Below are 27,251 nucleotides of genomic sequence, written 5' to 3'. Positions count from 1 at the left end.
GCAGGACCAATGTGTATGTGGTGCTAAGATGCTTGCATGTAGCAATGGCCAATTGTTAAAAAGTTAATTGTGTTTTGTACATTTCTCTACAATAATCCAAATTGTAATTGTATTTTTCTCTTGCTCTCCAAAGTACAAAATAATTCAAGACTAAGCAAGCTTCAGCCTATTCCATTTTTAGATAATTGTTGCTTTTGTTTTTCAGGTTTTTAGATTTAAATATTTGTAATTTTGTCAGATTTGTATATTTTTCTCTTTATCGCTCCTTTCTAATGCTCCCATTTCTCTTTATTGCTTCCCTTTCGCTTTACCTCTCTTTATTCTCTTTATCTCCCTACCCTTTCTCTTAATCTCTCCTCCTCTTTACCTCACCTTTTTTTCCCTATCCCTACATTTTCTGTTTATCTCATCTCTCCCATTTCACTTTATCTCTCTACCTGCTTCTCTTTATCTGTTCTCTTATTTCACTTTCTTTCCTCATATTTCTCTTTAACTCTCAAATTTCTCAGTACCTCCTCCCTTTATGTTTGATCTCTCTCTTACACTTTTACAATTCTCATTATGTCTCCTATTTCTCTTTATCTCTCATTTTCTCCCTACCACCCCTCTTCTTTTTTATCTCTCATCTTTTCACTTTATCTGTTTTCTTATTATTTCCCCATTCTCATCTCTTTCCTATCACCCCATCTCTCCTTTATTATTATTATCTTTCCCAGTATCTAGTCTTTATCTTTCCCCTTTATTATCTCAACTATATATTTGTCTTTATCTCTCTGTTTTCTTACAATCTGTTCTGTACTATCTCTCTCCCTTTCCCCCAATCGTTTACCTTGGTCCTGTGGTGGGAGCCTGACGTCTGTGTGTTGGGAGCCTGTGATAATAGATCTCCCTCTAACCAGCCTAAAATAAAGGGGAAACGAGGGTCTGTTCATACAGATCTCGCTTTTTACTTGGCGTTCAGAAGTGTCAGAATTAAAATTATTCTTACCTTTAACATTAACTAACTCTAAAGTTGAAAAAATGTGCCTGATATCTACTTTATATTTCCCCAAGCACAAAAATAGTTCTTATATCTTTAAATAGGTCACAGTCAAAATAATTCAGTAGAAGGACATTCTTTGCAGTGTAAAAGATTACATGTATGGCAAAAGCAGAAAATACATTTTTACACACATCTGAGGATTCCAAATAGTGCTTTTGACAATGGCATATCACCACACCTGGGAACTTCTCGGCTCCGACTACCTGGAGCCTTCCCTTGCGGGACGCGGCCAAGATTGCACACTGACGTCGTTGGTGGGCGATCCCGCTGACAACGGCGGCGTTCCTGCTGACGGCAGTGGGAAACACCCCCATTTAAAGCAGAAAATGGGCGGGGTGTGTCAAGACCCCGGTGCAGCGACCCAGAGGATTCGGGTCTTGACCCGGAGAACCGGAGGAGCAGCGCTCACCCGGCAAGCTCCGGGTCAAACCCGGAGAGTTCACAGGTATGCATATCACCTTTGACAATCATATAGGTGACTTAATTCAGAATATCTTCCTCCTGAAAAAGGAGACTAAAGCTACTTGGTTGACACCATTAGCCAATCACTATTTTATACCAATGCAGCCTTTATTGACATAACCCAGAATTAAAAGCAAAAGTTTTTTCACCACATTTAAACACCCAAATAAACACAAAACCTTATGAAGGCCATCGGTCAAGCAGTTTTAACTAGTGTCCCAAAAGTTCAAGAGTGCCTAAGCTGCACCTGGAATGGCTTTCAATGGTTCAGAAACAACCATAGTACCTAGGTCTTAGGTTAGCCCTTCCTCAGCAACTGATAACATTCTATTAAACATATTTTTTCAATGACAAGCCTAGAAATTTCTTATGGAGGCTAAGGAGTCTCTTACACAGTTGATTCTAAAATAGCACTCATAGAAACATACATATAGGTGAGTAACTTGCAGAATGGACAATAGGCAATACATTAACCAGCACTTATATAATGCTAACCAAACAACCTGTATTGTTAAGCGCAAAAACCTAGTTGTAAAAGGGAGCTAGGAATTTTAATTACCATTGTCATTAATAAATGATTAATAGTGAACCTTCAAAGCATTTTATAATTATAGACCTCTGCGAGTCTAGTTCAGATACTTCCATTTAAGAAATCAATATTGTGTCAGCCATGTAACCATACATATTGGCATTGCTTTCAGCAGACAAAACATCCTAGCATTTACATTGTGATCAGTGAAAAACCCTGCCCTACACTTATTTTATTTGTCAATGCTTCTATTTTTGAGTGTTTTTTTTTATACAATTTAATTAACAAATCTTCTATTATTGTCATAATCCAAAAACATTTTGGAATATGAGTGTTATAATTATGAAATATTCTAAAAGTGGCATACTCACTAAGCTCTCAATATACTGAATGTTATTTGATAGTCCAAATAGTTTTGTGATCCATTCTAATGGATTAGCATTCCAAAACAGTGGTTCACTTAAACCAGGGATGGGCTGCCACCTTCTGGCCTAAGGGGCAAGTAAAGACAAGTGGCCCCATCAATCCCTTGCCCCAATAACTAACATACACACTTTCACATTAACGCACTTACAGTAACACAACAATGAATACACATACATATGAACATTAAAAACACACAGCCTTACACATAATAACCGATGCAAACACCTATACACTTACACATACATACTCATTCTAACATACATAGATACTCACTCCTTTACCCCTTTACTTTGTCCGGAGCCCTTTTTAGCAGCTGCTCCAAGACTTTGCGAGCAGCCTTTTGCCATTTTTTCATGTGTAGTTAGAAAGATCTTGTAATCTGTTTCTTCACAAACAATTGCCCACTAATGCCATGATGGCTCTGGGTTTAGTTTTAAATTATTCTGGCATCTTAAAAATAAATCTCAAACTACTACAAACACTACCTAGATCCACAGAGTGCATATGGCATGATGCGATTATAAACCAAATCTAGTTCTGAATCACAACAACATAAATGTGTCATGCAGAAACGAGGTTGAGACAGCTCTAAACAAGGTGATACACAAACTGCTTTACAATAATTGTGTCTCCTCTCAATCCATCAGTAAAAATCACATTGTTGATCGGCATAACCCAAAACTTCTCATGGTGGGCTACGGCTACCCAGAGCGCTCCCTTTTCTGAGGGACAGGCTTTTTGGAGGGATGGAGCTAGCCACACCTAATGTGCAACTAGCCTTGTCCATTTATAAATCCACTCCCCTAGACAGTGTGTGTGTGGGGGGTAACTTTGCTCCTCTGCCTGGGGAAAAGAAAAAAACTTACCTAGAGATCTGGGAAGCAGAGATTTGGAGAGTTATCAGGAATGTTGAACAGATGTTCTGGTTCTACACCTTGCAACGTGCCTTGGAACTTATTTCCTGAGCAAGCAAGCACTCTAGAAAAGGGTTTTCTGTATAATTTGAAGCTGTGTCTTATTACCATAGCGACTACTGGAATGGTCCAGTCAGCAAGAATATTCAATTTGTTGCAATGATGGTAATGCCACTTTTGAAACTTTTCACTAAAATCACTTTTGATAGGGTTCAATGACTTGACTTCATGCTGCCAGAACAGTGTTTACATATTATAAGTGAATATAAAGCCAAACAGTTAACATAAAAAGGTAAAAACAAAACAAACAGCAGCAGTCACATACATATGGAATTTTTCAGTACCAAAGTGTGATATTATTATATACAAATATGCACTTGGGGAAATGCATATAGTAATGCAAGAAGACCTTACATATTATAAGTGAATATAAAGCCAAACAGTTAACATAAAAAGGTAAAAACAAAACAAACAGCAGCAGTCACATACATATGGAATTTTTCAGTACCAAAGTGTGATATTATTATATAAAAATATGCACTTGAGGAAATGCATATAGTAATGCAAGAAGACCTTACTGAACACTCATCATCTGCATGTCAACAAACATGACAACGATTCAGTTCTTCTTGCAGTAGTTCTATATCACTTCGGCATAGCTTGGATTATCACGTTATTCATGTGACTTTCATCATATGAAGTGTAATTAAAAGCTCTATCCAAATTAAATAGAAAACCTAATGTTCCAATACATATGAGAGCATCAAAACTGACAGATGTCCATCCCTTGGTCTATACTATGTAACCAAGCATTGTCTGCTATATTAGATATATCAGTTATATAAAATAACCCGATAAAAGACTTTTTAAATATATTTTAAATATTTTTCCTGGAATTATTTGATTTTAAATCTTTTATTTGTGTATTGGAAGGTAAATAAAAATCATGTGCTTATATTTTACTGACATGTACACTTACTGTATCTCAAACATTTAGTATTTATGCAATATTCAAAATTTATAACTAAAACCTGGATTCTAAAATACTTAATTTTTGTTTATTATATGTGTGTGTGCGTGTTATTTCACCAAATTGTACACCTTGCTATAATAATTAAACTATACATATATACCAGTGAAAATCTACTGAACAAATATAACACAAAAATAATATTATGGAAAGATATGCGTTACGAGAAAACTGAAACAATTTTATTACTAAATAAAGTAGGGTGATTCAGTTTTTCTTCAAAACAAGTGTATTTTTTAAAAAAAAATTTATAACTTTGCAAACTTTTCTGGTGAGCTGGCTCTCATCATTGTAGTATATAATGTTACATAGCAGCGAACACTTTTTTGAAAGAAAATGTAGTTGTTTTTATGTTTTGAAAAATACAATTACAGGAGAGATACGCATAATATAACAAGTGTTACATGTCTCTGTACAGGCTAAGAAATACTCCAAAAATACCCCAGCACCAGAGAAATCATTAATCAAGGTACAGTGGCACAAGCAAAAAACTTTAAAAAAAACAACCCAAAACAAACCAGCCAGTGCAGATGCCAGTTGGTTACACACCAGTAGGTTATACATTGAGCAGGTAATCTTTATCCTGTATGTTTCTATTGGTTAAAGGATTCTTTAACTTTGGGATTTATACGCAAATGTAAAATGCTGTCCAAGCATGGAGAAAAGTTTACTATAATATATAACTAAAATTAGCTATATAAAAAAACAGTTCAATAATAATAGAAGTACGGAACAAAAAAAAGAATAAATAATTATTCATAAGTTTATAAGTATATATAAATCTGGTGGGAGTTAGATAAGCTGAGTGCAAGCCTTGTGGACTTTGTGTGTCATATATATATATATATACACACACATATATATATATATATATATATATATATATATATACAAAAAAACATAAAATATATATACATATGTATATATATACCTATACAAAAAAAACAAGTAGAGATCCAAAAAGAAAAAGGAAGAAGTTATTTAAAGAAAGAAAGAAAAGAGGTATAGCTATGAAAAACTTCAGGAAATAATTTAAAACTGTGGTTACTATAAAAAGCAGCCACATGTCTCCCAGGACTTTAGAATATTTTTATTATGTTATTAATCCACGCACAGGGGATTTAAAAAAAAAAACCCAAACTTTTCATTGTACATTGTACATTGGGTACCACTAACATAGCACTTCTACTTCTTCATATTCTTAGTAAAGGTTCATTAGATGCACTCAGCACATTCTGGGACACAGAGATTAGTAAAACTACTACAGTTAATAAAAATGTAAAAAAAAATCTTGACCATAGAAATGAGAATGATGTACGTATATATTTTTTATCTTTATTTTATTATTCACAGAATTTAGCTTAAATTCAAATAACATAAATGTTGTGGGCTCCAGTACTGGCATGGTTTGAAAAGAAAACTGCACCACAAACTGCATTTGTCCAGGACAACTTTTAACTATTTAATTGCCATGGAAAACTGTGTACATACAGCCTCAGGTGTTTGCCAGAAGTAAAAATTGTTATAATTTGGGGATTTATGTTCTATTGCCAACTCTGATCATCCCAAACAAGTGTCTGTCTGAGAGGGATAGTTGTTAAATTTAGGAAGCGGCTGTGCTCTCTTTTAAAGGGGCAGTAGGCACTAAATGCTTACGCCCTAAAATAGCTCTAACAAAGGCACCAGACTGGAGCATGTGAAACAGCCATGGCTTTGGACACTTGTAGTATATTAGTCAATCTTTTTATAGCATGCACATCCTTAATCGCTTAATCCTTAAACAGTTTCTGGCATATGTTTCATAAATGTTTTAAATATATTTGTCTGTGTTTAATAGATACTGATATATGGTGTTTTTTTAAGTAACAGCTAAACATTTAATTTGCCTGTTTAACTTCTAGAGGTTACCAAGAAAAGAAAGGCATATGCGTAACCTTTAAATACACACACACGCTCATTTTTGCATTTTCATACAGAATACTTAATTCTGTTTGCATGTCATGGTGTAAATGACACATATACGACATATATGAACTGTTTTTCTCTAAGGCCGCATTCTCATCATCTTATTTAATCAAAATGTATGCTAGCTGTATTAGTTGTCAAATTACATTTGCGTTTCTTCTACATCTCAGTTATTATACACAGTAAAAATCAAAACTCTGATGATACACTGTGAACAATAAAAAACTGCACATTTTTTTGCAAATCCATCAATTAAAGGCTTGGAGCTTTAAATTTTCAATTTCTTTATGGACATACATACGGGAAAGCAATTATTTGTCAGAAGTATGCTATGTAGATCAGGCAAGAACACTTAATTTAAGTGACCTGTTTATATACAAGTGACCCAATAATCAGCACTGAGTTTTCATTGTTGTACTTGTGAAAATGTAATCATAACACAATAGTGCAACCTTTTTTTAGAATACACCCTTAACCATTGAGAACCCCAGAAACATGAACATATGCAGAGATTAAGTAGTTTAGTAATTTTGGTTTTAGATTGAATGATGTTGGGAAATTCTCCTGTATTGGCGGTATAATCAGTAGTTTGCTTGCACGCACTGGCACACAAAGGGTTTTTAAAAGGCTGAGAGATTAATGTGATCATATATGATTTTTATATGATTCATGGATCCATGTGAATTCATTACTTTGTAGCTCTTGGAAAACATACTTTAATTGAAAACGAACAGGTAAAATATGTAAAATGTTAAGAACATATTCTTATTGATCTTAACTGTTTTTCAAACAATGTAAACTTTTCCATATACCATGCTAAACACTTACCAATAATTTACGCCCTATTTACATGTCTCCTATGTGTTTTAACGTGTTTCACGATATTGTATCCCACATTGAAAAAAGTACATTTACTGAGCCTTTTAGAAAATATCTGTTACTTATTGAACAGTGTTAATGGTGGATATAGGACATTTAGGCTTGGTTTAAATGAGCAGTCCATCCGAACACCCTATCTAGCACACACTCTAGTGTCTACAGCTTAGGAAGATGGGGCCGGATGACGGACTGCAACATCATTTAAGATGCTATTGGTTTCAGCGAATATCAAATATTACATGTAACAAACCCTACTTTCCAAAATCTAAAGTCGTAACATCATGGTAAATTATTGCTTGCCTGAATATTTTCGGAGAGCAATTTAGCTAAATAAGCACTTTAAATGTTATGATAAAAACTGAAACAATACTACTTGTTTTACAATGTATTTGTTACAATTATTATAAATTGTATACATTTTAAATCTAGAATAGGTTTTAGTTTTGACAAAAAAAAAATGAAGAAAAATCTTTGTAGAACAAAAATAAATGGGCGGAAAAAACCCTTGATTACCTAATGTCAACACAGAAATTACACTTTGAAGCCTGATATATCATCCATGAGCAATATCATTCAACCTAGCCTTTGCTCTCTTTTGTAATTGAAGATCACAGGTGCTGAAGTGGACCTCCAGCATGTTATACATATCAATAAAAATGTCTTCGGAAAAGTGCAATACGCTTCATGCTTTTCGTTTACACTGATTGAGGCTGATTACATGCTAATTAATACAAAATTATTATAACGCAGGAATTGTTATTTTTTTTAATTGTGTTACAAGTTGTTGAGGTTGAAATTTAAAAACCAAACAATAAGAATATCCCCCATATAACTAATCAGCAAAACATTTCCGGCAACTCACTTGCCCTAACTAAGCCAGAAAGAAGAGAAAGACACACACACAAAAATTTTTTTAAATACTATGTAATTCATTCAGACTAGGAACAAATTGAGACTCTATAACGAAATATGAAAAATCCATAAAGGAAAAATAAAGGAAAAAAGAAAACCATAGTTTCATACATCACCCACCTCTGTCCTTCAACTCAAACCTTCTGTGTCTAGAGAGATCTGGAAATGCAAGCAATGCAGGCCGCTCTAGAGCTGAAGGAGTTAATAAAACCTAGTCTTAATTTGCATGTGACCACAACATTAAGGCTTTGCAACCGCAAGGTCCCTTTTTTGAGACAGCTCACATGGAATGAATCGAATAAGGGTATAGGCTAAAATATAAAAACCAGCGTATGATTATAAAGCACAGGGGGGACTTTGGTCCCTTGGACCGTATGATCGAAGTGAAATGAAATACCTAGACAGACTTACCAAAGAGCTTGCTGGGAGTGTCCTCACCATCATTTGATTCCACAGGAGCAAGCAGGGGCTTGTTGAGCTCACTGTCTGAAGTAGCTGCCTTGTCCTCACCTCTCGACTCTGCATTCATCTCACTCCGCAGCAGCAGCAAGGGCTTACTGACTTTACCGGCTATCATTGGATCCTAGGAATGGGGGGGATATAAAGAGTGAGGGAAAGAGGAAACTAAAGTGGTTGCTTTGGTGTTGAAATACTCTCTCCCAACACCTTCCCCCGCTCCCTGTTTTTCTCTTAGACACACACACACTCTCTCTCTCCCCTTATCTCCCCAGCTGCTCCTGTTGTTATTGCTGGCTGCAGTCAAGTGAAGAGCTATTACAGATCCAATGAGTTTTCCATTACTCCCCACCCTATTAAAGCTCAACTAGCATGTGAAAGATTCAGAATGCTTACGGGAGAGTGAACTTCTTTGGAAGCATGCATGCTAGCATCTCTTTAAATATGAGATATGCTGGGATGATTACTTATTCAACTAACATGCAACAAATCAGATGCCCTTTTTATTGCAGACAAAAATCAAACTGCAACCATTACATCTATCAATTGTTTCTAAAGTACATTTACTCATATATATATATATATATATATAAAATGTTTATTAATTAGATACGATTAACCTAATTTATTATTTTGAATAATTTTACATTTAGTTTTTTTTTTTAATGAATAAAACAGCTTTGAATGTGAATACAGATGAACATTAGCAATTGAACCAAACTTCCTTCCTTTCTCTCTTTCCTGGGTTTTTAGAGCTGAAATAGATAGCAGTTTGTTATATAGCAATGGAAATTTAGGCCAACTCTGTAAACATTAATCTTACATTAAAAAACAAAGCAAAGTGTGACAATTTCAAGAGTTCTTTCTGTACTCATTTGGGCAGGTGTACAACAAAAAAACCCAATATAAAATATGCTAAATTTAACAGAGAAACCTGAAATCAGATTGTTAACTTTAATGTAAAATGAAAACAAAAAAAATAAATAGAGACAAACAGATCCCATAAATATAATTTTTATATTGTTGCCAATAAAAAAACTTCTATTCTGTCCATAATCCAGTCATTTTCATCTTCACAGAAATGAAGCTCTGAAAAGTCACATATTACACATTTTAATGTTCAATAGAGTAAATCAATACATCAAATATATATATGGTGTGATAATAAAAAAGAAACAAATGATGAACTAAAAAATATAAATTACAAATGTTATACTTACAAACACTATGACAATTATTTCTATTTTTGCGGCACTAAGGCCCCACAAGGTAGAAATAAAAAGGACTTCCTGGTGATGAGATCTACGATATTATCATCTTAGACAAAGGGCATTGTAGGGTTAAGGACTCTTCCACAGGATCATTCCTTATTCCCTTTGCACAGTCACAATGCTTTTCAGAATGTGTGAGATTGAAGGGCTCATATAATAAAAAAATAAAAGAAAACAACAAAATAGAGAAGATGGTGCAAATGACCCTGTGGTGTTATCTGACAGCTATTTATTGCAAAGTTCATGCCTAAATGATTCTTATGCAGAGAACAGGTGACCAGCATGCTAGGAGGTGGGTAAGGATGCTCCTAATGTCCCCATCATCACATTGGTCGATGCTTGCCTGTGGGTTCTTTAATGTATTCATGTCTGAAAAGTGAATTTGATATGACACATGATAATCTATGAAAATGTTAATCAATACAAATAGTTTAAGCTGTCATCAAATGCACTTCTTTAGTCAATACTCATATTGCTGCAAACAATGTCACTGTCACCGAGGCTTAATTTGCACAGCACTTAAATATTGGACTCTGTGCATCAATGCACTCCTCTTCAAATACTGGAGGTAAACACATTTTCTCCATATTTAAGGCTGGAGCACTCAGCATGCATTTAGCTTAGTCGAAATCCTCCCGTTTGAATACCTTGATAGGTCCACTGGAGGGCAAAATTAATACTTAATTGAATCTCACAGTCATCAAAATAATCAATACTTTTTTATTATTTATTCTTTACAGTCTGTTGACTGTTTCAAACCTCCGAGGAGATGGTGGAAAGGATTCATGGCTCTGAAACACTGTCATTTAACAAGGTAATTTTCAGTGGAGCATTAGGGGTTGTGAAACATATAATAAAACAAAAAATGGTGGCTTATAATAGGAAGAAAGAAAAGAATTATATTTCTGCCATCTAATAAAACAAGATAAATAAATATAAAAATAAAACTGGCACAAGGAGAAAGAAAATAAAGGGGGAGGGGTGCTTGAAGGAGAATGAGAACAGGAGAGGTAGGAGCTGGCTTTTGAAGGGTTTTATCATATCAAGAGCAGAGCTGAGCTTTCATAATGCTGACATTTCTCATCCTGACAATCCTAAACAAGTGGAAAGGATGGGATTGCTGATATCATCTTTCATCACATTCCCCAGCTTAAGAACCAACATGACAGCTTCTCTCCTCTTTACACTGTTAATTACTAAATAAAACACTTTTCTGCAACTAAGGGTGTCTGCACTAACAGAAATGTTAACGGAAAGGTCTACACTGGCATCAATAGTGGGTTTTAATTTTTTTGGGTAGCGGACCAAAGGGGTCAAGAAATAATAAAGAGGAGGCAATAATAAGCTGGACATGGAAAATCCTCATGAGCCCAGTTTGAGACAGCTCCTCATTCTTAGCCAATGCACTGCAAAGCCAATTTTACAATTTGGAGACATCACGTGTTACAGCGTTTACACATTGTAAAACGTGTGTATTTTAAATAAATATATAAAGGTTCATTTAAATGGTAAATGTTTTGTCTTTCCTTGCTGATTTCGTAATTTACAAACAAAGAAACAAACAACGAGAGCTCTGTTCAACTTCCACATTGATTAAAATCACCTTGTGCTTTCAACAGAAAAAAAAATAAGATATCCTTTTTAAGACAGAGTGACAGCTGTATTATTATTTTTATTTATTGTTTTGTAAAGTGCCATCATATTCCCCAGCGCTGTACATGTAAATATATTCATTGGCTGCCACAGCCTATAGGCAATAAGAAATGTACCTTTAAAATTAAATACGCATATTTCATATAGCGTGGCATTGAAAATGAAGTACATTTTAATTGTGTAATAAATTTGTTTGGCTATTAGGTTTATTATATATCATGATTATTTATTAAGCATAATTACAGATATCGCAATGTGTGAAAATGTTTCATTGTATTATTACCATTTAACTGTTTGGATGTCTGCAATGATTCCTACCTTTACAACAAATCTGTGCTTGCACCACAGATTTCTGCTTTTTTATTTGATACCTGTTTGGTATTTTAGGAACAAAATATATAAATAGCTAAGACGCTTTTGGATTTATGCAGATCTGAAGAAAGACCTGCCATCTTTCATATGGAAGTATTGCTTCCATACTGTTTTCTGAATAAACATTTCTAGGAACAATTTTTTTTTAAGTTTACAAAATATATAAAAATAAATTAAAACAAATTGAAATGTCTTAAGAAGTTAGACTGTGCAACCCTAGACAGACATATTAACCCCTATGTTTTCCAGAGAGTTACAGAGACGCTACAGACTTATCTGCACTCAGATAGTTGTAACCCTTAGTGGTTCATTGAAAAACAATGGTTTCTAAACTATGTAACTATATAGAAATATGTTTTCTAAAATAATTTGTTGCCCCCACCCATCCCTGTCTGTTCTCCCACCTCTTCTGTCAGGTGTTTACTTGGTTAGTTAAGGGGTTGATATTTCCTTTTTACAAACAAGTATCCGCTCTCCATTAATCTATCTAGAACAGGAGTCCCAAACTGTCTGGAGCAACTTTCTAATAGGTCCCTAAAGACTATTTGCACAGTTGCAGCTACAGCATGTTACAACCCTTGTACTATACCACCCAATGCAAACAGATGAAGAGGGACCCTGTTGCCTTACTGGTTTCAAGTGACTTGGTGACCTATCAATAGCCTTCATTGAGTGAGGTCTTAAATATATCTGGTACTTTGTTCTTTGGCTGATTTACATGTCGTATCTGCCCTTCTTCTTGTCGCAGAAAGTTGGTTTGAAAGCAACACCACTTTGTATTGGTTTAGAGATAGTATATTTCAGTTAGGACTCACTTCTCATGGGGTGTCTCGAGGTGGCATGTGAACTTGATTAATAATATGAGTTTGAAGGTTTTGATTTCATCTAGTTATTTTTTCTTGTTTAAAATGTTTCAGATTTTCATGCATTGTTGTCACCCAGTAAATTTTCCTCTTGCTCTTTCTTTTTTAAACTTGATTTTTCTTATCCTAGTTCAGTTGTCATATAATTCCTAATCTTTTCAGATATACCTTGGATGGGTTAGATTTGAATGAGAAAGGATTACTAGAGCAAAAAGTTGAATATATTTATCCCCCTAGGCCTTCTGACTCATATAGGTATACAGAAGTAGCAGATGGTATGGCCTAACAAGATTAAAACAAGGCCATTGATAAAATTGACAGCATAAGGAAAGAGTCGATTTTGGAATCTAAAACATATAAGGGAATTAAATAATATGTAAAGTGTAGGAGCTGGTCACTCCTTCACATTGGTAATACACCAATGCTAATTACATAGTATTATAGTGCAATATATCTAAATTATTTTAATAGTAATGACCTGTAATGTTCATATATGCACCCAAATAAACCATACATGAATGGCATTTCTAGGTGGTTTATAAAATGAGCTAAAGGAAACTGAATAGTATATATTACCATACATAAAGCTTCTTTTTTTGCATTCATAGATAGAACCATGTTTTTTTTAAATCACTGTTAAGATTAAAGTAGTAACCCCACCATACCTTAATAGTATAACATTATTTGTATCATTAATCTTTTTCCAATCATGTTATGTAGATTTTTGGTAGAAAAAGGTTTTTAGCTGCACAATTTTTTTCCCCTTTTTTGCTTAAATATATCCCTGTCTTCGATTTTCTTACAAATGTTCTCTAGACTTAATTTTCCCATGGATTAACACTGCAGAATTTATCATGCATTACCATTCTATCTGCCTCATTTTACTACTTTTCATGTGTTTGTTGGAAAATTTCCAATTTATTTACTGTTAATGTACTGCTCAAATTAAAAGTTAGTAAAATATTAATTTGCAACTGAATAATAAAATAGGTATGCCACCACCAGCATTAGCTTACACTAACAATAATGTTTAGGCTTCATTTGCTTTGCGTAATAGTACCCTAGCTAATTTATTAGATTTGCTTAACCGTCATGGTGCTGACTGCAGTATGATTAAATGTGGAAGAGGGGGTTCATTTACCTTTAGGGTATAGTAGGTATTTACAGCTTACTTGCTATCTCAAAATAAATTTTTTGCAACTTGATAAAGAGTTTTTTGGAAAGCAGTCACAAGCGCCATCGCGAGAGATTTTGCATCTTGAAAGATGGCACCCCCATTAAAAAATAAACAATTTTCCAAAGGGGTCTCTACAGACCATCCTGAGAACTCTGGTACTGCATTCAACCATGCAAGTCAATGGAGCATGGCTTTCTAATCGCAATGTAATTAGTACAATATGAAAAAAATGGAAACAAATAGTAAAAAAATGTTTTTTAAAAAATGTAACATTTAAAAATAATTGTGCAGTGATATCCCCATCAGGGGAACTATCTTACAACAAAATATAAAAAATAAAAATCTAAAAATAATCTTACTTTTTATGAGTAGGTGCTAAAATTAGCACTGTATCGTCCTAAAACCCCTGGCATGGAAAGAGTTTAAATACTAGCATTTGAAATACCCATAGGGTGTCTAGTGTAGTAAAATGTATAATTTGATTGGGGTAAATTTAATTGGCAGGGTTCCCAAATAGGACATGGGGCAGGATGGCTAGATGTTGAAAAATGCGCATTTTACCTTCCAAACAACCCAACAAACCCATGCATGGGTGGTATCTGAACACATATTGGGAAGTTGTTTGGCAGTGACATATACTAGGAGCTCTTAATGTATACCTGAAGTACAATTTGTGTGAAAAAAAACACAAAATAATTACTACCACAAACTTTGGCAATGGATGATGCTAGAATAAGTGCATCAAAAGTATTGAAATACTACTCAGGAGATGCTTCTGAACACATATCGGGGTGTTATTTTGTTGTGACATATACAAGGAGCTGTACATTTATACCTGAAGTACAATGTGTGTGGCAAAACCACAAAATAAATTACTACCACAAAGTTTGACAAAGACTAGTAGTATAATTACTGCATGGAAAGTGTTAAAATACCAGCATCTGAAATATCTTGGGGCATTTAGTTTGATGGGGGTAAACTGAATTGGCTTGCTTCAAAGGTGTCTCAAATAGGACATCGGGACAGGATCGCCAGATTTGGAAAAAAAATGGTTTTGAAATAGCAAAATGCTACTTGTACTTATAGCCCCATAACTTGCCAAAAAACATAAAAACATTAGGTATTTCTAAACTGAGGACAAAAGGTACAATCTATTTAGCAGTTTTTTTTCATTAGCTTTTGAAGATGAGTAAAATATTTTTCAAATAAAAGTGAGAAAATTAGTTTTTTTCCAAAATTTTCACCATGTTTTGATATTGTATTTTTATAGGAAATAAAAAGATATTATAAAAAAATGGATCTAAAGAAAGCTCTGAAAAAAACAATATATAACTTGTGGGTATACTAAACGAGGGAGAAGAAAATCTAAACACGAGCACCGCAATAATCTTAAAACAGCCTCAGTCACAAAGGGTACAAAAAAAATTCAGTCTGGTCCTTAAGAGGTTTAGTGTAAAAAAAGCCCCAACAGCCTTGGTCCCTAATTGGTTAAAGGTTCCAAGGTATTTGCAACATTACTCGATTATTTAGTAATCTTAGATTTAGTACTGCAGGTAGGTTTATTTCTTGGGCTGGGGAGATTTTTATAATTATAACACTTTATAAAACACCAAGAAGCTTTACATTTCTTTCTTAATATATAATTACATTAGTAGGAGCAGGTCAACCTGTCAGGTATCCTTTTTCCTTTATATCATCCATGGGTTGGAAGGGGACTGCAGAGGAATTATGCTCATCAGTTGACAATATTATGTATGCCTGGGACTTCAATTTTAGTGGTCCACAGGTGATCATATATTTCAACTTTTGCTCTAAGCCATGGTTTCGAGGTCTGTGGCTCCCTCATCTGTAACAGCGAGGAGAAGCCCACTTTTGGCACTCACACAGGTAGATACTCAGAACGCACATGTTCAAAGCGTGTATGAATATTTATAAAAAGAAATTCTCTGTTGCTGTTTGCCTAGTATTTAAAAAACGGTTGCTGATTTTTTGATATTAATTGCTTCCTTCTTCATTCTTACTCACCTGTAGAAATACACCAAATAAAAAGCTGACCCGATTGGCAGCACCTTAGGTTGAGGAAATGTCTTTTTAAATGGTCTGCTCATAGACCTTATAATACATGCAAACATTATCTAGTCTCTTTAAATTATATCTGCTTTAAATTATATAAAATATATTAAGCACAGCCAATGTCATTATAGCACAGCTCTAAGCTTAATGAATGCCACCATTAAGACTCCACACTGTGTCTGATCAGCAGTATTGGCTCCATCAAGAAAATACAAAGTATGCATGTTATATATATATATATATATATATATATATATATGTGTGTGTGTGTGTGTGTATCCAAATGCTGCATTCAGGGGTCACCTGCAATTACTTATGCAAAAACTATAAATATTGTATAGCTATTCATTGAGCAGACAACCGTTTGTCCCATAAACTATACATTACATTTTATGGCATATAACATAATTCTGCAAATACTGCAAATTATGGCTTAATTGGTTATACCTTACAGCCAAATGCTAAATCAGAATAAAAACATATCAAGTACTGTCTCCAACAAGCGGCAGCCTTGCACTGAATGCTTGCTATATTCTCAGTTATTATGTGGTATGTCAGTTAGAACTGCACCTATTGCCCTTCTGATATAATCGCTACTTGACTTCAGTGGTAAATGTTTTTTTTATCATGTATAGTCTAGCCTGGTGTCATTGATAAAACCTATTCTGCATTCACAATAGGTTCCTTCTTTCCTTAATGGCACGAAAGGCGGTAGTCACTTTATTTTACTGAATAATATAAATCAATTTCCTCCTGCTGCATTCTATTTCTATGAGTCAGTCTTATATTCACAGTAATCTGGATCTCAAATGCCAGAAGCATACATGTCTGGTATGCCAATTCAGGACATTTCCTTATAGCATGCTGTGTTTACAGCTCACTATGTTGATTTGGCTACTAAGATTATTAGTATTGTTGATGAGACAAATGTTATGGGAGGCAGTATACAATTTTGCCAATGTCTGGAATTCTAGAGGTACACAAGTAAGCAAACAAGATGAAGAAAAAAATGACTGTACCAATAATGTGAAAAAAATGGAAGACTCACAACTGAAAATGAAAGTAACCAGTGGTCAATTAAAGCGAACTTTAATTGCCATTCTTCCAGATCTTAGATTACTTGGTACAGTATACTTAATGAACCTACAGCATATGATGGTATATCCTGTGGATTTTTCTTGCCTAGAATGGCTAGGCCTAGGACAGAGGCTTCAGGAGCCCTTTGTCTACCTAAAGGGGAGCAGATCATATTTTCTTGGACCAATTGGGCTCTGATCTCCTTTCTAAGCGGCTCATATACACTGAGGAGCAGTGTGCCTAAATGGCACAGCCACAGTGATCATACTTCACACAACACATTCAGCATGCCAGGATATCACATCATATACTGGTCATTAGAACGGTAGACTGTGCTCGCGAAGGTAAGTGGCTGGGGGCGACACCCAGCCAAGATACTGTACATCTACACCAGGTTATTATAAATTAATTGGAGTTTAAATGCTACTAAGAAGAATATTATATTTCTGTGACTCCTCCCCATATTAATTTTCTATATTATATTTTACTTCACCTTTCACTGGAAGCTAGTTCCTTAATAATGAAAAGACGGGAGGTCAGTTCTGAACATATAATTATGGAGATTTTGCCCCACATTCTTGTAAACTGAGGTCAAACTCACTCTATTATTATAATAATTATATGCTAGCATTTTTAATATTCTACTAATTAATAATTTACCTACAACTTTACATATAAAACATTAGGAAGAAAAGATAAGATATAGCATGCAAGTTTACAGTCTGGAGGAGGTATGATCATCATGATTGGGTTTGTAAATGAAGAAAGGGCTTATAATTTGCATGAAGCCAATTTGTGTCTATGCAAGGTGGCTTGTGGTGTGAGAGAGAAAAGCTTTGTATTGCCAGATAAATGACAACTAGAAGGGTGGAATATTGATGGTATATTGGGTGAGAAAGCGGGATATAGAGCACTTCCACTTTGGGTGGAAGGGGAAGACAGTAAGATTATTGTGTTTAAAAGGATTACGTTTTATATAACAAAGTTATATCTAGTAACAGATAACCGGTTAGCAATGCTGGAGAAGAAAATGTCAAGATAAATCAGGGTAGGATAGGTAGATTTGAGTACTAGCTACCTGTAGGTGGTGCTGATGTTAATTAGTTTGCTGAAAGATGAGGTTTAGAGAGAGAATGAAAAAACTGTTAATCTTTGTGGACTATAAGTTTAAGTAGTGAATATGTCTTGTTGGAGAAAGCTTGAAAAAAGTTGCAACTGGATATGACATGAGATGATTTGAGTGAGTTGAGAAGACAGTGTCAGAAACTGTATAATGATCTAAGGGAATCACTTTTGAATTTAACAAAGATTAGGGGCTTTTGTTAAAGTGGTTTCAATAGAGCAGGGGCATCCAACATGCGGCCCGTGGGCCAAATGCGGCCCGCGACACCTCGAGGTGCGGCCCGCGTGAGATCGGCAGCCAGGATCACAAGAGCCCTGCTGCTTACTTGTGGGAGGGGCTATTCTCTGCTCCAGTCCTGCTTCCCCTGTGTGGAGAATGAGGGAGGCCGCGCCCCCTGCTGAAGTCTGTGAGCGGCATCGAGAGCTGTAGAGCAGGTAAGGGGGTGGGGTAGGTTGTGTGAATGAGTATGTCTGATTGAGGGAATGAATCTGTGAATGAATGAATTTGTGTGTGTGTGTGTGTGTGTGATAGCATGGATGTGTAAGTGCTGGAACCTAGGCATGATGGGACTGTGATTGCTATTAGCAATCACACTCCTATCATGCCAAGTACATGCTGAAACCTGGCTAGCTGCCCCCCTTGTGTATTGATGCTGCAAGCAGTATGGGGTCTGCACCAGCACCTATTGGCTGACTTGGGATGATAAGAGTGTGATTGCTAACATCTAACAGCAATCTGCTAACAGCAATCACAATCCCATCTTGTCTAAGTTCCAGTATTTACTGGTTGTCTGGGTATAAAAAGAGTGTTTTGCTGTTAGCAATCACACTCCTATCATGCCAAGTCAGCCAGTACATGCTGAAACCTGGCTAGCTGCCCCCCTTGTGTATTGATGCTGCCAGCAGTATGGGGTCTGCACTTACAGCCACCCTGTACCAGCATGTATTGGCTGACTTGGGATGATAGGAGTGTGATTGCCAACAGCTAACAGCAATCTGCTAACAGCAATCACAGTCCCATCATGCCTAGGTTCCAGCATTCACTGGTTGCCTAGGTATAAAAAGAGTGTGTTTGCTGTTAGAAATCACACTCCTATCATGCCAAGTCATATTGTTGATTTTTTTTTTCAGGATTCTGGATAAGTAAAAATAAAATAGTTCAATTTATTTTAGGGATGCACTAAAATGAAAATTCTGGACCAAAACCGAAAATTCAGGGTTCCCTTAGCCGAAACTGAAAGTGACCCCCCACACACTTTTAATAAAAGTAAGTTGCACACCAAAATTGTACAAAAAAATTATATATTAGGATTGTTAACAGCAATCTCAGGCATACCCAGATTCCAGCATGTACTGGTTGGCTGGGCATTGTATTTTTTGACCAATTTTAGTGTGTAACCACACTTTTATTAAAAGTAACACACCACAAAAAAATCAACAATATGACTTGGCATGAAAGGAGTGTGACTGCTAACAGCAAACACACTCTTTTTATACCCAGGCAACCAGTGAATGCTGGAACCTAGACATGATGGGACTGTGATTGCTGTTAGCAGATTGCTGTTAGCAATCACACTTCTATCATCCCAAGTCAGCCAGTACATGCTGGTACAGGGTGGCTGTAAGTGCAGACCCCATACTGCTGGCAGCATCAATACACAAGGGGGGCAGCTAGCCAGGTTTCAGCATGTACTGGCTGACTTGGCATGATAGGAGTGTGATTGCTAACAGCAAACACACTCTTTTTATACCCAGGCAACCAGTAAATGCTGGAACCTAGGAATGATGGTACTGTGATTGCTGTTAGCAGTTAGCAATCACACTCCTATCATCCCAAGTCAGCCAATACGTGCTGGTACAGGGTGGCTGTAAGTGCAGACCCCATACTGCTGGCAGCATCAATACACAAGGGGGGCAGCTAGCCAGGTTTCAGCATGTACTGGCTAACAGCAATCACAGTCCCATCATGCCTAGGTTCCAGCACTTACACATCCATGCTATCACACACACACAAATTCATTCATTCACAGATTCATTCCCTCAATCAGACATACTCATTCACACAACCTCCCCCACCCCCTTACCTGCTCTACAGCTCTCGATGCCGCTCACAGACTTCAGCAGGGGGAGCGGCCTCCCTCGTTCTCCCCACAGAGGAAGCAGAACTGAAGCAGAGAATAGACCCTCCCACAAGTAAGCAGCAGGGCTCTTGTGATCCTGGCTGCCGATCTCACGCGGGCCGCATGTTGGACGCCCCTGAGTTATTCACTTAAGGAGGTTGTAAGTAGGTCTCTCCTTACATTATTTGAGAAAAAAAGAGTCTTTCACTACAGTTTTGAAATCAAATAATTTCACCAAATTGATGGACCACTAAAACTGTTTTTTTATTTTAATCACTGTCAACTATCCAGAACAATCCTGAAGACACCACTGACTTGATACATCCACACAATAAACAATAAAATACAGATAATAATGGTCACAACATTTGTCCATAATACATAAAATAACAGTACCTTGTCAGCACATTCAATTTATCACAATTAATTCTATGGGAAAAACACTACTATGCACAGACGTTCTACAATTAGTATTTCCGTTGCTTGTACCATCATGTGAGGGAAGCACTATGCCGCAACATCCACCACTGAGTATTAGGACTGGCTCTACCAATGAGAGGACACAGCCCCAAACTTGGAACCGTAAGTCTGGTCTGTCACAATCTCTAAGCCCAGCCACCCTTCCTGGCTGTGTTGTGCCAGTACTCAACACTCTTTGCCCAGGTGGATAAGGATACAAAATGACTTTATGATAACAATGCAAATCTCACCAAACAGTGGATACATCCCTATTTAAATTTATAACATGCAATTTTAGGGACAGAATAACTTTAAAACAACATGTGTAACAAATGCGTTGCTGAACCCTGTAAAATACCTACTATTAATTTCTATCTGCAAAAAAGGGGCAACATTTTTAGGAATGGTGGGTGATAGTTCTACCTGCTCTGTTCAGAAACTCTAAACTGTTACATTTCCTCTGTTATAATTTCCGCATGCAGCTACACCCACATTATTCATCATTTCCTAACCATATGCTTTTCTATTGATTGTTATATTGGTGATAAAAGCACTTAAAAATAAAGCCAGCGGTACAGTGGACACAGTGGATGGGATGAAATTTCTAAAATATATTTGTAAACAACATTTGAGGTATAAAGTGTTTTACTTGAGGGTATCAAGCAACCCTACGTGAGAGTATGAAGTATTTTCACCTTTACTGTTTCCTCGTCTGTAGCTGTAGAAAAACTGATATTCGACTGTTTATGACTAAATACAAGTTGGGAAAGTTGAAATATATTCCAGCTTTACTTAAAGTCTTACCTTGACTTTTATTATATTATTATTTATATATATATATATATATATATATATATATATATATATATTACATAACTTAAACATACTGGAAATTGCCTTCATTTCAAAATGAAAGAAAATCACTATCTGAGGGTGCCAAATCGATATGGGGAATAAAACCAGTTTTTCTTTTGGTGCTGCCAGTAAGAATCTCTGCATATAGGAGATTTTTGCTATTTTTTTTTCCCAGTAGCTGCATTCCATCCACTAAGCATTGTTTATAATTAAAATGTCTAAACAACATTATTATTGCACCAACTTTAAAACATAATTTATGTGGAGGCATGCCTGAAGGTGTCAATGTATTTAAAATTTCATCCAGAAAATTTGCTTTTTCCTGCGCATCATCAGTCAAAATGAAATCCACTCAACTGTAAACTCCCGCCTTCTAGTCTATGTAGTAGATCTTCGTTTATTTTGCTTTTGTCCAAAGGTATTGTCCAAGAACAGCAGCGCATATTTAGGTGTAAAGGAGGTGCCAAATATTTCCTCCACCAAACATACATTACAAAATTAAATTCTCTTGGATTTCAATAGTCCCTTCTGAAAGAATTGTCATCACCAAAAGCTTCCTCTTAGCCTAGTGTGATGTTTAACTTTGCCTTTACTTTAGCTTTATAAAGCCATTAATGAGCTCTTTCATTTGAAAACAATGTGATGATATACTTTCTTACTCACTTTGTTACCCAGGCCTGTTTTTTTATAGAGTTAATCTGAATGGCCTGGCTACAGGTTGTTTGGATGCCTAGTCATGCTACCCTTGCGCTTGTAGCTTCAGGGCTTTCTTTTCTAATGAGAGATTGTGACTGTGGTGTTTAAACCAAATATAAAAATATAACACAAAGGTTCGTCTACATTTAACAGATATTTAATAAGAGACAAAAACACAGTAACATACAATAAATGAGTGACAGCCCAACATACAATGCAACACTTTCCAAGACTAACCTGCAACCTAAAGGTCCAACATAACCCAGCACACCACCGATTACCCCATCCATGCAGGATGGTGGGCAGAGAGAAACTGAACTAAGATTTTTCATTCCACAGGCATATTGAATCACTGTAGGTCTGCCCTCGTTAACATATCAAAAGACATGTAATAAAGGAAGAGTTCAACTGGCTAAAACATTGACAACAATACTTATGTCACCACAGTGACTGTTAATGATGTTTGTTAATGTTCATGAAAAAAAATCGAAGTATCTCTGTATCACGGTATTAGGAGACAAAAGCATTACAATGTACAACAGAATGAGTGTAAAAATGCTTCAGTATTGCCTGATTCTTAAGACATGCTTTCTTAACTTCTCTATCATTGTTTGTGTAATATCATTATTGTTGTTATTGACATGGGATCACAATAAAGTTAGAACATATCCTGAACTTCTAAGACAATGAGCCATGAGCAGAAGCGATGACTGCCAGCTATTGTGAAAACATATTGTTCTTTCTTCAGATGCATCAGAACATATAGGAAATGCTCCAGGTTTATTTTCAGTGAGAAAAAAATAATTAAGTCAGTTCCAGAAATCTAGTTCTCCAGTTGGGGATCATTGTGTAAGTCATAAATGCTTTATTTAGCTCACTGGCCACTATATAACACACTCAGACATAAGAAACCTATTAGAAGATTACATTCACAAAATGGGTTTTTGCTTGTAAATTATATTGGTAGGGTAAAAAAGATTAAAAATAGAAAACAAGCTAGAGAGGATGGTTAGGCATTAGGTTTGGGTCTGATAGAAAGGCAGTGACAGTATTTTAAAGAATTCGATTAGCTTGGCCTGGAAACAAAATGTATGGAATGGACAGGGTGGTGGTGGCCTGTCCAAAAGCCACACAGGCCCTGCAGTGCAGAAGGGATGGCAGGTTGAGGCCAATGCTTCATTGTGCATAAGTTGGCCATTTGAAACTTCTATTGTTAATGATGTTTGTGGTACTTTATTCCTGAGGATATAAAGGGTGTTTTGAGCAAAATTGGACTAGCATGCTCTACAATATAAATGCTAATAAATGCACTAAGCTTAGACATTAAATAGTATGTTCCAAGACACAGACATTTAGATCGATAGCAGGATTTACACACAAGGAGGGACCCATCAACACAGCTTGGTGGACAGGATTTTGAACTTGTCAGCTAGAGGTTTCCTACATTTTCATTCATATATGAAAACTTATACCTATACAGATCGCTTACGGTTTTTTTTTGTTTGTTTTGTACTTCACTTTATATATTGATTGATGGATAACAAATGTTTCCAGTTGCCACGTTTTTTTAAGCAATTTACGAGATGGGCCAAATTATATCTGCTTATCCCCAATTCATATGCTGTATTCACTTATTATTGAGACACACTGAATGAACTGAGTACCCAGGGGCTGCTGAGATCATCTTGAACATGACAGAATATAACCACAACGTTTTTATTGCATTCTTCTATACCTTCTATTTTAACTAATGGGCTTCTATCTCTGTGCTACTGTAAATATTTAACAAGTTCAGCAACAACAGGGATACTAATAAGATATACTGGTACAGAAGATGGTCTTGTGAGCTTACATTATAGTTGTAGGTAAGGAAAGTAACCATGTTAGTTTAGGGCACCTAGGTCACTAACAAACCCTAAGAACTTTATCCACACCTCACAACTAAAATACTTATGCAAGACTAGTGGATCTATTAATGGGTTTATTCACTAAAAGGAGAGTTGGCAGGCGAGTTGTGGTTTGAATTTCCTTATTTTACCATTCATTATACAGGGCCAAAATTACCAAATAATGCCTAACTGAATGAATGAGGAGACTTTCAATATCTCTTGATTATTTCACTATGCATTATACAGTGCCAGCCAAGCTCTTCCTGTCACAGAAGCTCATTAGGGTATTTCCCTTTGTAATGTATAGGAAAGTAAAGGAGCTGAAACACAACTCTCCTGCAAACTCTCCTCTTTAGTGAATGGACACAAAATGGGACATACAGTCAAGAAAAAAATTATTTGATCCCCTGCTGATTTTGTACATTTGCCCACTGACAAAGACATGATCAATCTATAATTTTAATGGTAGGTTTATTTGAACAGTTAGAGGCAGAATAACAACAAAAAAATCCAGAATACCGCATTTCAAATAAGTTATAAATTGATTTGCATTTTAATTGATTGCAAGATATCTGGCTCCCAGGTGTCTTTTATACAGGTAACGAGCCGAGATCAGGAGCATTCTCTTAAAGGGAGTGCTCATAATCTCAGCTTGTTACCTGCATAAAAGACACCTGTCCACAGAAGCAATTAATCAATCTGATTCCAAACCTTCCACCATGGCCAAGACCAAAGAGCTGTCCAAGGATGTCAGGGACAAGATTGTAGACCTACACAAGGCTGGAATGGGCTACTAGACCATTACCAAGCAGCTTGGTGAGAAGGGGACAACAGTTAGTGCGTTTATTCGCAAATGGAAGAAACACAAAATAACTAACATATCTCCCTCGGTCTGGGGCTCCATGCAAGATCTCACATCGTGGAGTTTCAATAATCATTAGAATGGTGAGGAATCAGACCAGAACTACACGGGAGGATCTCAAGGCAGCTGAGACCATATTCACCAAGAAAACAATTGGTAACACACTAAGCCGTAAAGGACTGAAATCCTGCAGCTCCCACAAGGTACCCCTGCAAGAAAGCACATGTACAGGCCCGTCTGAAGTATACCAAGGAACATCTGAATGATTCAGAGGAGAACTGGGTGAAAGGGTTGTGGTCTGATGAGATGAGTTATTTGGCATCAACTCAACCCGCAGTGTTTGGAGGAGGAGGAATGCTGCCTATGACCCCAAGAACACTATCCCCACCATCAAACATGGATGTGGAAACATTATACTTTGGGGGTATTGTTCTGCTAAGGGGACAGGAGAACTTCAACGCATCAAAGGGACTATGGATGGGGCCATGTACCGTCAAATCTTCGGTGAGAACCTCCTTCCCTCAGCCAGGGCATTGAAAATGGGTCGTGGATGACAATGACCCAAAACACATGGCCAAGGCAACAACGGAGTGGCTCAAGAAGAAGCACATTAAGGTCCTGGAGTGGCCTAGCCAGTCTCCAGACCTTAATCCTATAGAAAATCTGTAGAGGGAGCTGAAGGTTCAAGTTGCCAAACATCAGCCACGAAACCTTAATGACTTGGAGAGGATCTTCAAAGAGGAGTGGGACAAAATCCCTCCTGAGATGTGTGCAAACCCAGTGGCCAACTACAAGAAACGTCTGACCTCTGTGATTGCCAACAAGGGTTTTGCCACCAACTAAGTCATGTTTTGCAAAGGGGTCAAATACTTATTTATAACTTAAACAAATCAATTTATAACCTTTTTTTGGTTGTTATTCTGTCTCTCATTGTTCAGATAAACCTACCATTAAAATTATAGACTGATCGTGTCTTTGTCAGTGGGAAAACAAATCAGCAGGGGATCAACTTTAAAATTGATATATTTGCTGCATTAGTTGGAGACCAGACTATATACTCCTTAATATCTTCTGTAGGCACTTACATTTACAGAAAATAACTTCATGAAACAAAAACACAAAAGAGTAAGGAAGGTTAGTAAATGCACCAGCACCTAATGCAAATCAAATAAAATAAAGTCAAAGTGTTCATAAGGGAAGTGTAAACCTTCACAGCCGCAAATAAGGAAAAATCAGTTGTCAATTATAACTGCTTATAATAACGAGATGGTTATATAAAAGTACTGTTGGATGCAAAATAAAGCATTCTGCTCTCTTTTTTCCTGCTGTATCGAGTGAACTTGTAATAAAGTTATCATGGCTATAATTATAGTGTTTGTGATTTACTTGCTTTGGAGAACCTGATTGTGAACCTGATTGTGTACATAACTGCTTCCCTGGTGTGTTTGGATTCACAATAACTGGAGGTGAGCTACAAATGTAGCTTATTTGTAATGCTGCAAAGCTTCCTAAAGATATTGTGTAATTATAGTAAGAGATACCGCATGTACATTAAGTAGAACATTTAGCTAGGCATAGATATTGAAGACCAGACAAGATGAGTGCGCTCCTGCACTTAAACTATCTCTCCTATTTTCAACAGTAACAGGAACACAGCATTGGTGCTGTATGCATGTTACTAAAGGGCAGGCTTACCCGAGTGCTATTACCCCCTAGGCTGGAACAAATTCTTCACACAGGTCAGCCTTGGGTTGGCCCACTCACCAGTGTGAGCAGCCATAAAGACTCAGTGTAAGGTAAGAGTGTGAGGTGTGAAAGAGTGAGCATAATTTAATGTGAGTGTGCCAATATTTTTCAAAGCCTATCTGCCTCCATCAATACGTAACAAAATAGTAGCATAGTATAGTAGGTTGAAAAAAGATTCCAGTCCATCAAGTTCCAACTTTCACACATACTTAGTTCTAAAGTTGATCCAAAAGAAGGCAAAAAATACCCTACTTTGGGCCATTACCAATTATGCCACACATTCCTTCTAGATTCATTAACGGCAATCAGATTACTCCCTGCATCAACTTTCTAATAAGACTGTCCTTTTAGGAGTTGAAGCCCTTTATGTTATGCTTAACCAGAAAAGCATCCAGACCTTT

General features: G+C 36.2%; 1 protein-coding gene across 1 annotated transcript in view; it reads right to left on the bottom strand.

Moving 5' to 3' along the window:
* Positions 1 to 27,251, bottom strand: part of LOC149286664 (POU domain, class 6, transcription factor 2-like) — a 275,293-nt gene that overhangs the window by 175,040 nt on the left and 73,002 nt on the right. The window contains exon 2 of the mRNA XM_089493834.1: positions 8,571 to 8,742. Within this exon, the coding sequence (XP_089349960.1) occupies positions 8,571 to 8,742 (172 nt within the window). The remainder of the gene's footprint in view (positions 1 to 8,570; positions 8,743 to 27,251) is intronic.

Source organism: Sceloporus occidentalis, unplaced genomic scaffold (genome assembly GCF_023333645.1).
Source record: "Sceloporus occidentalis isolate IW3139 unplaced genomic scaffold, rSceOcc1.0.p SCAF_67, whole genome shotgun sequence".
Taxonomy (NCBI): Eukaryota; Metazoa; Chordata; class Lepidosauria; order Squamata; family Phrynosomatidae; genus Sceloporus; species Sceloporus occidentalis.
The sequence above is the reverse complement of the archived record's forward strand: the minus strand, read 5'-3'. Positions and strand labels throughout refer to the sequence as shown.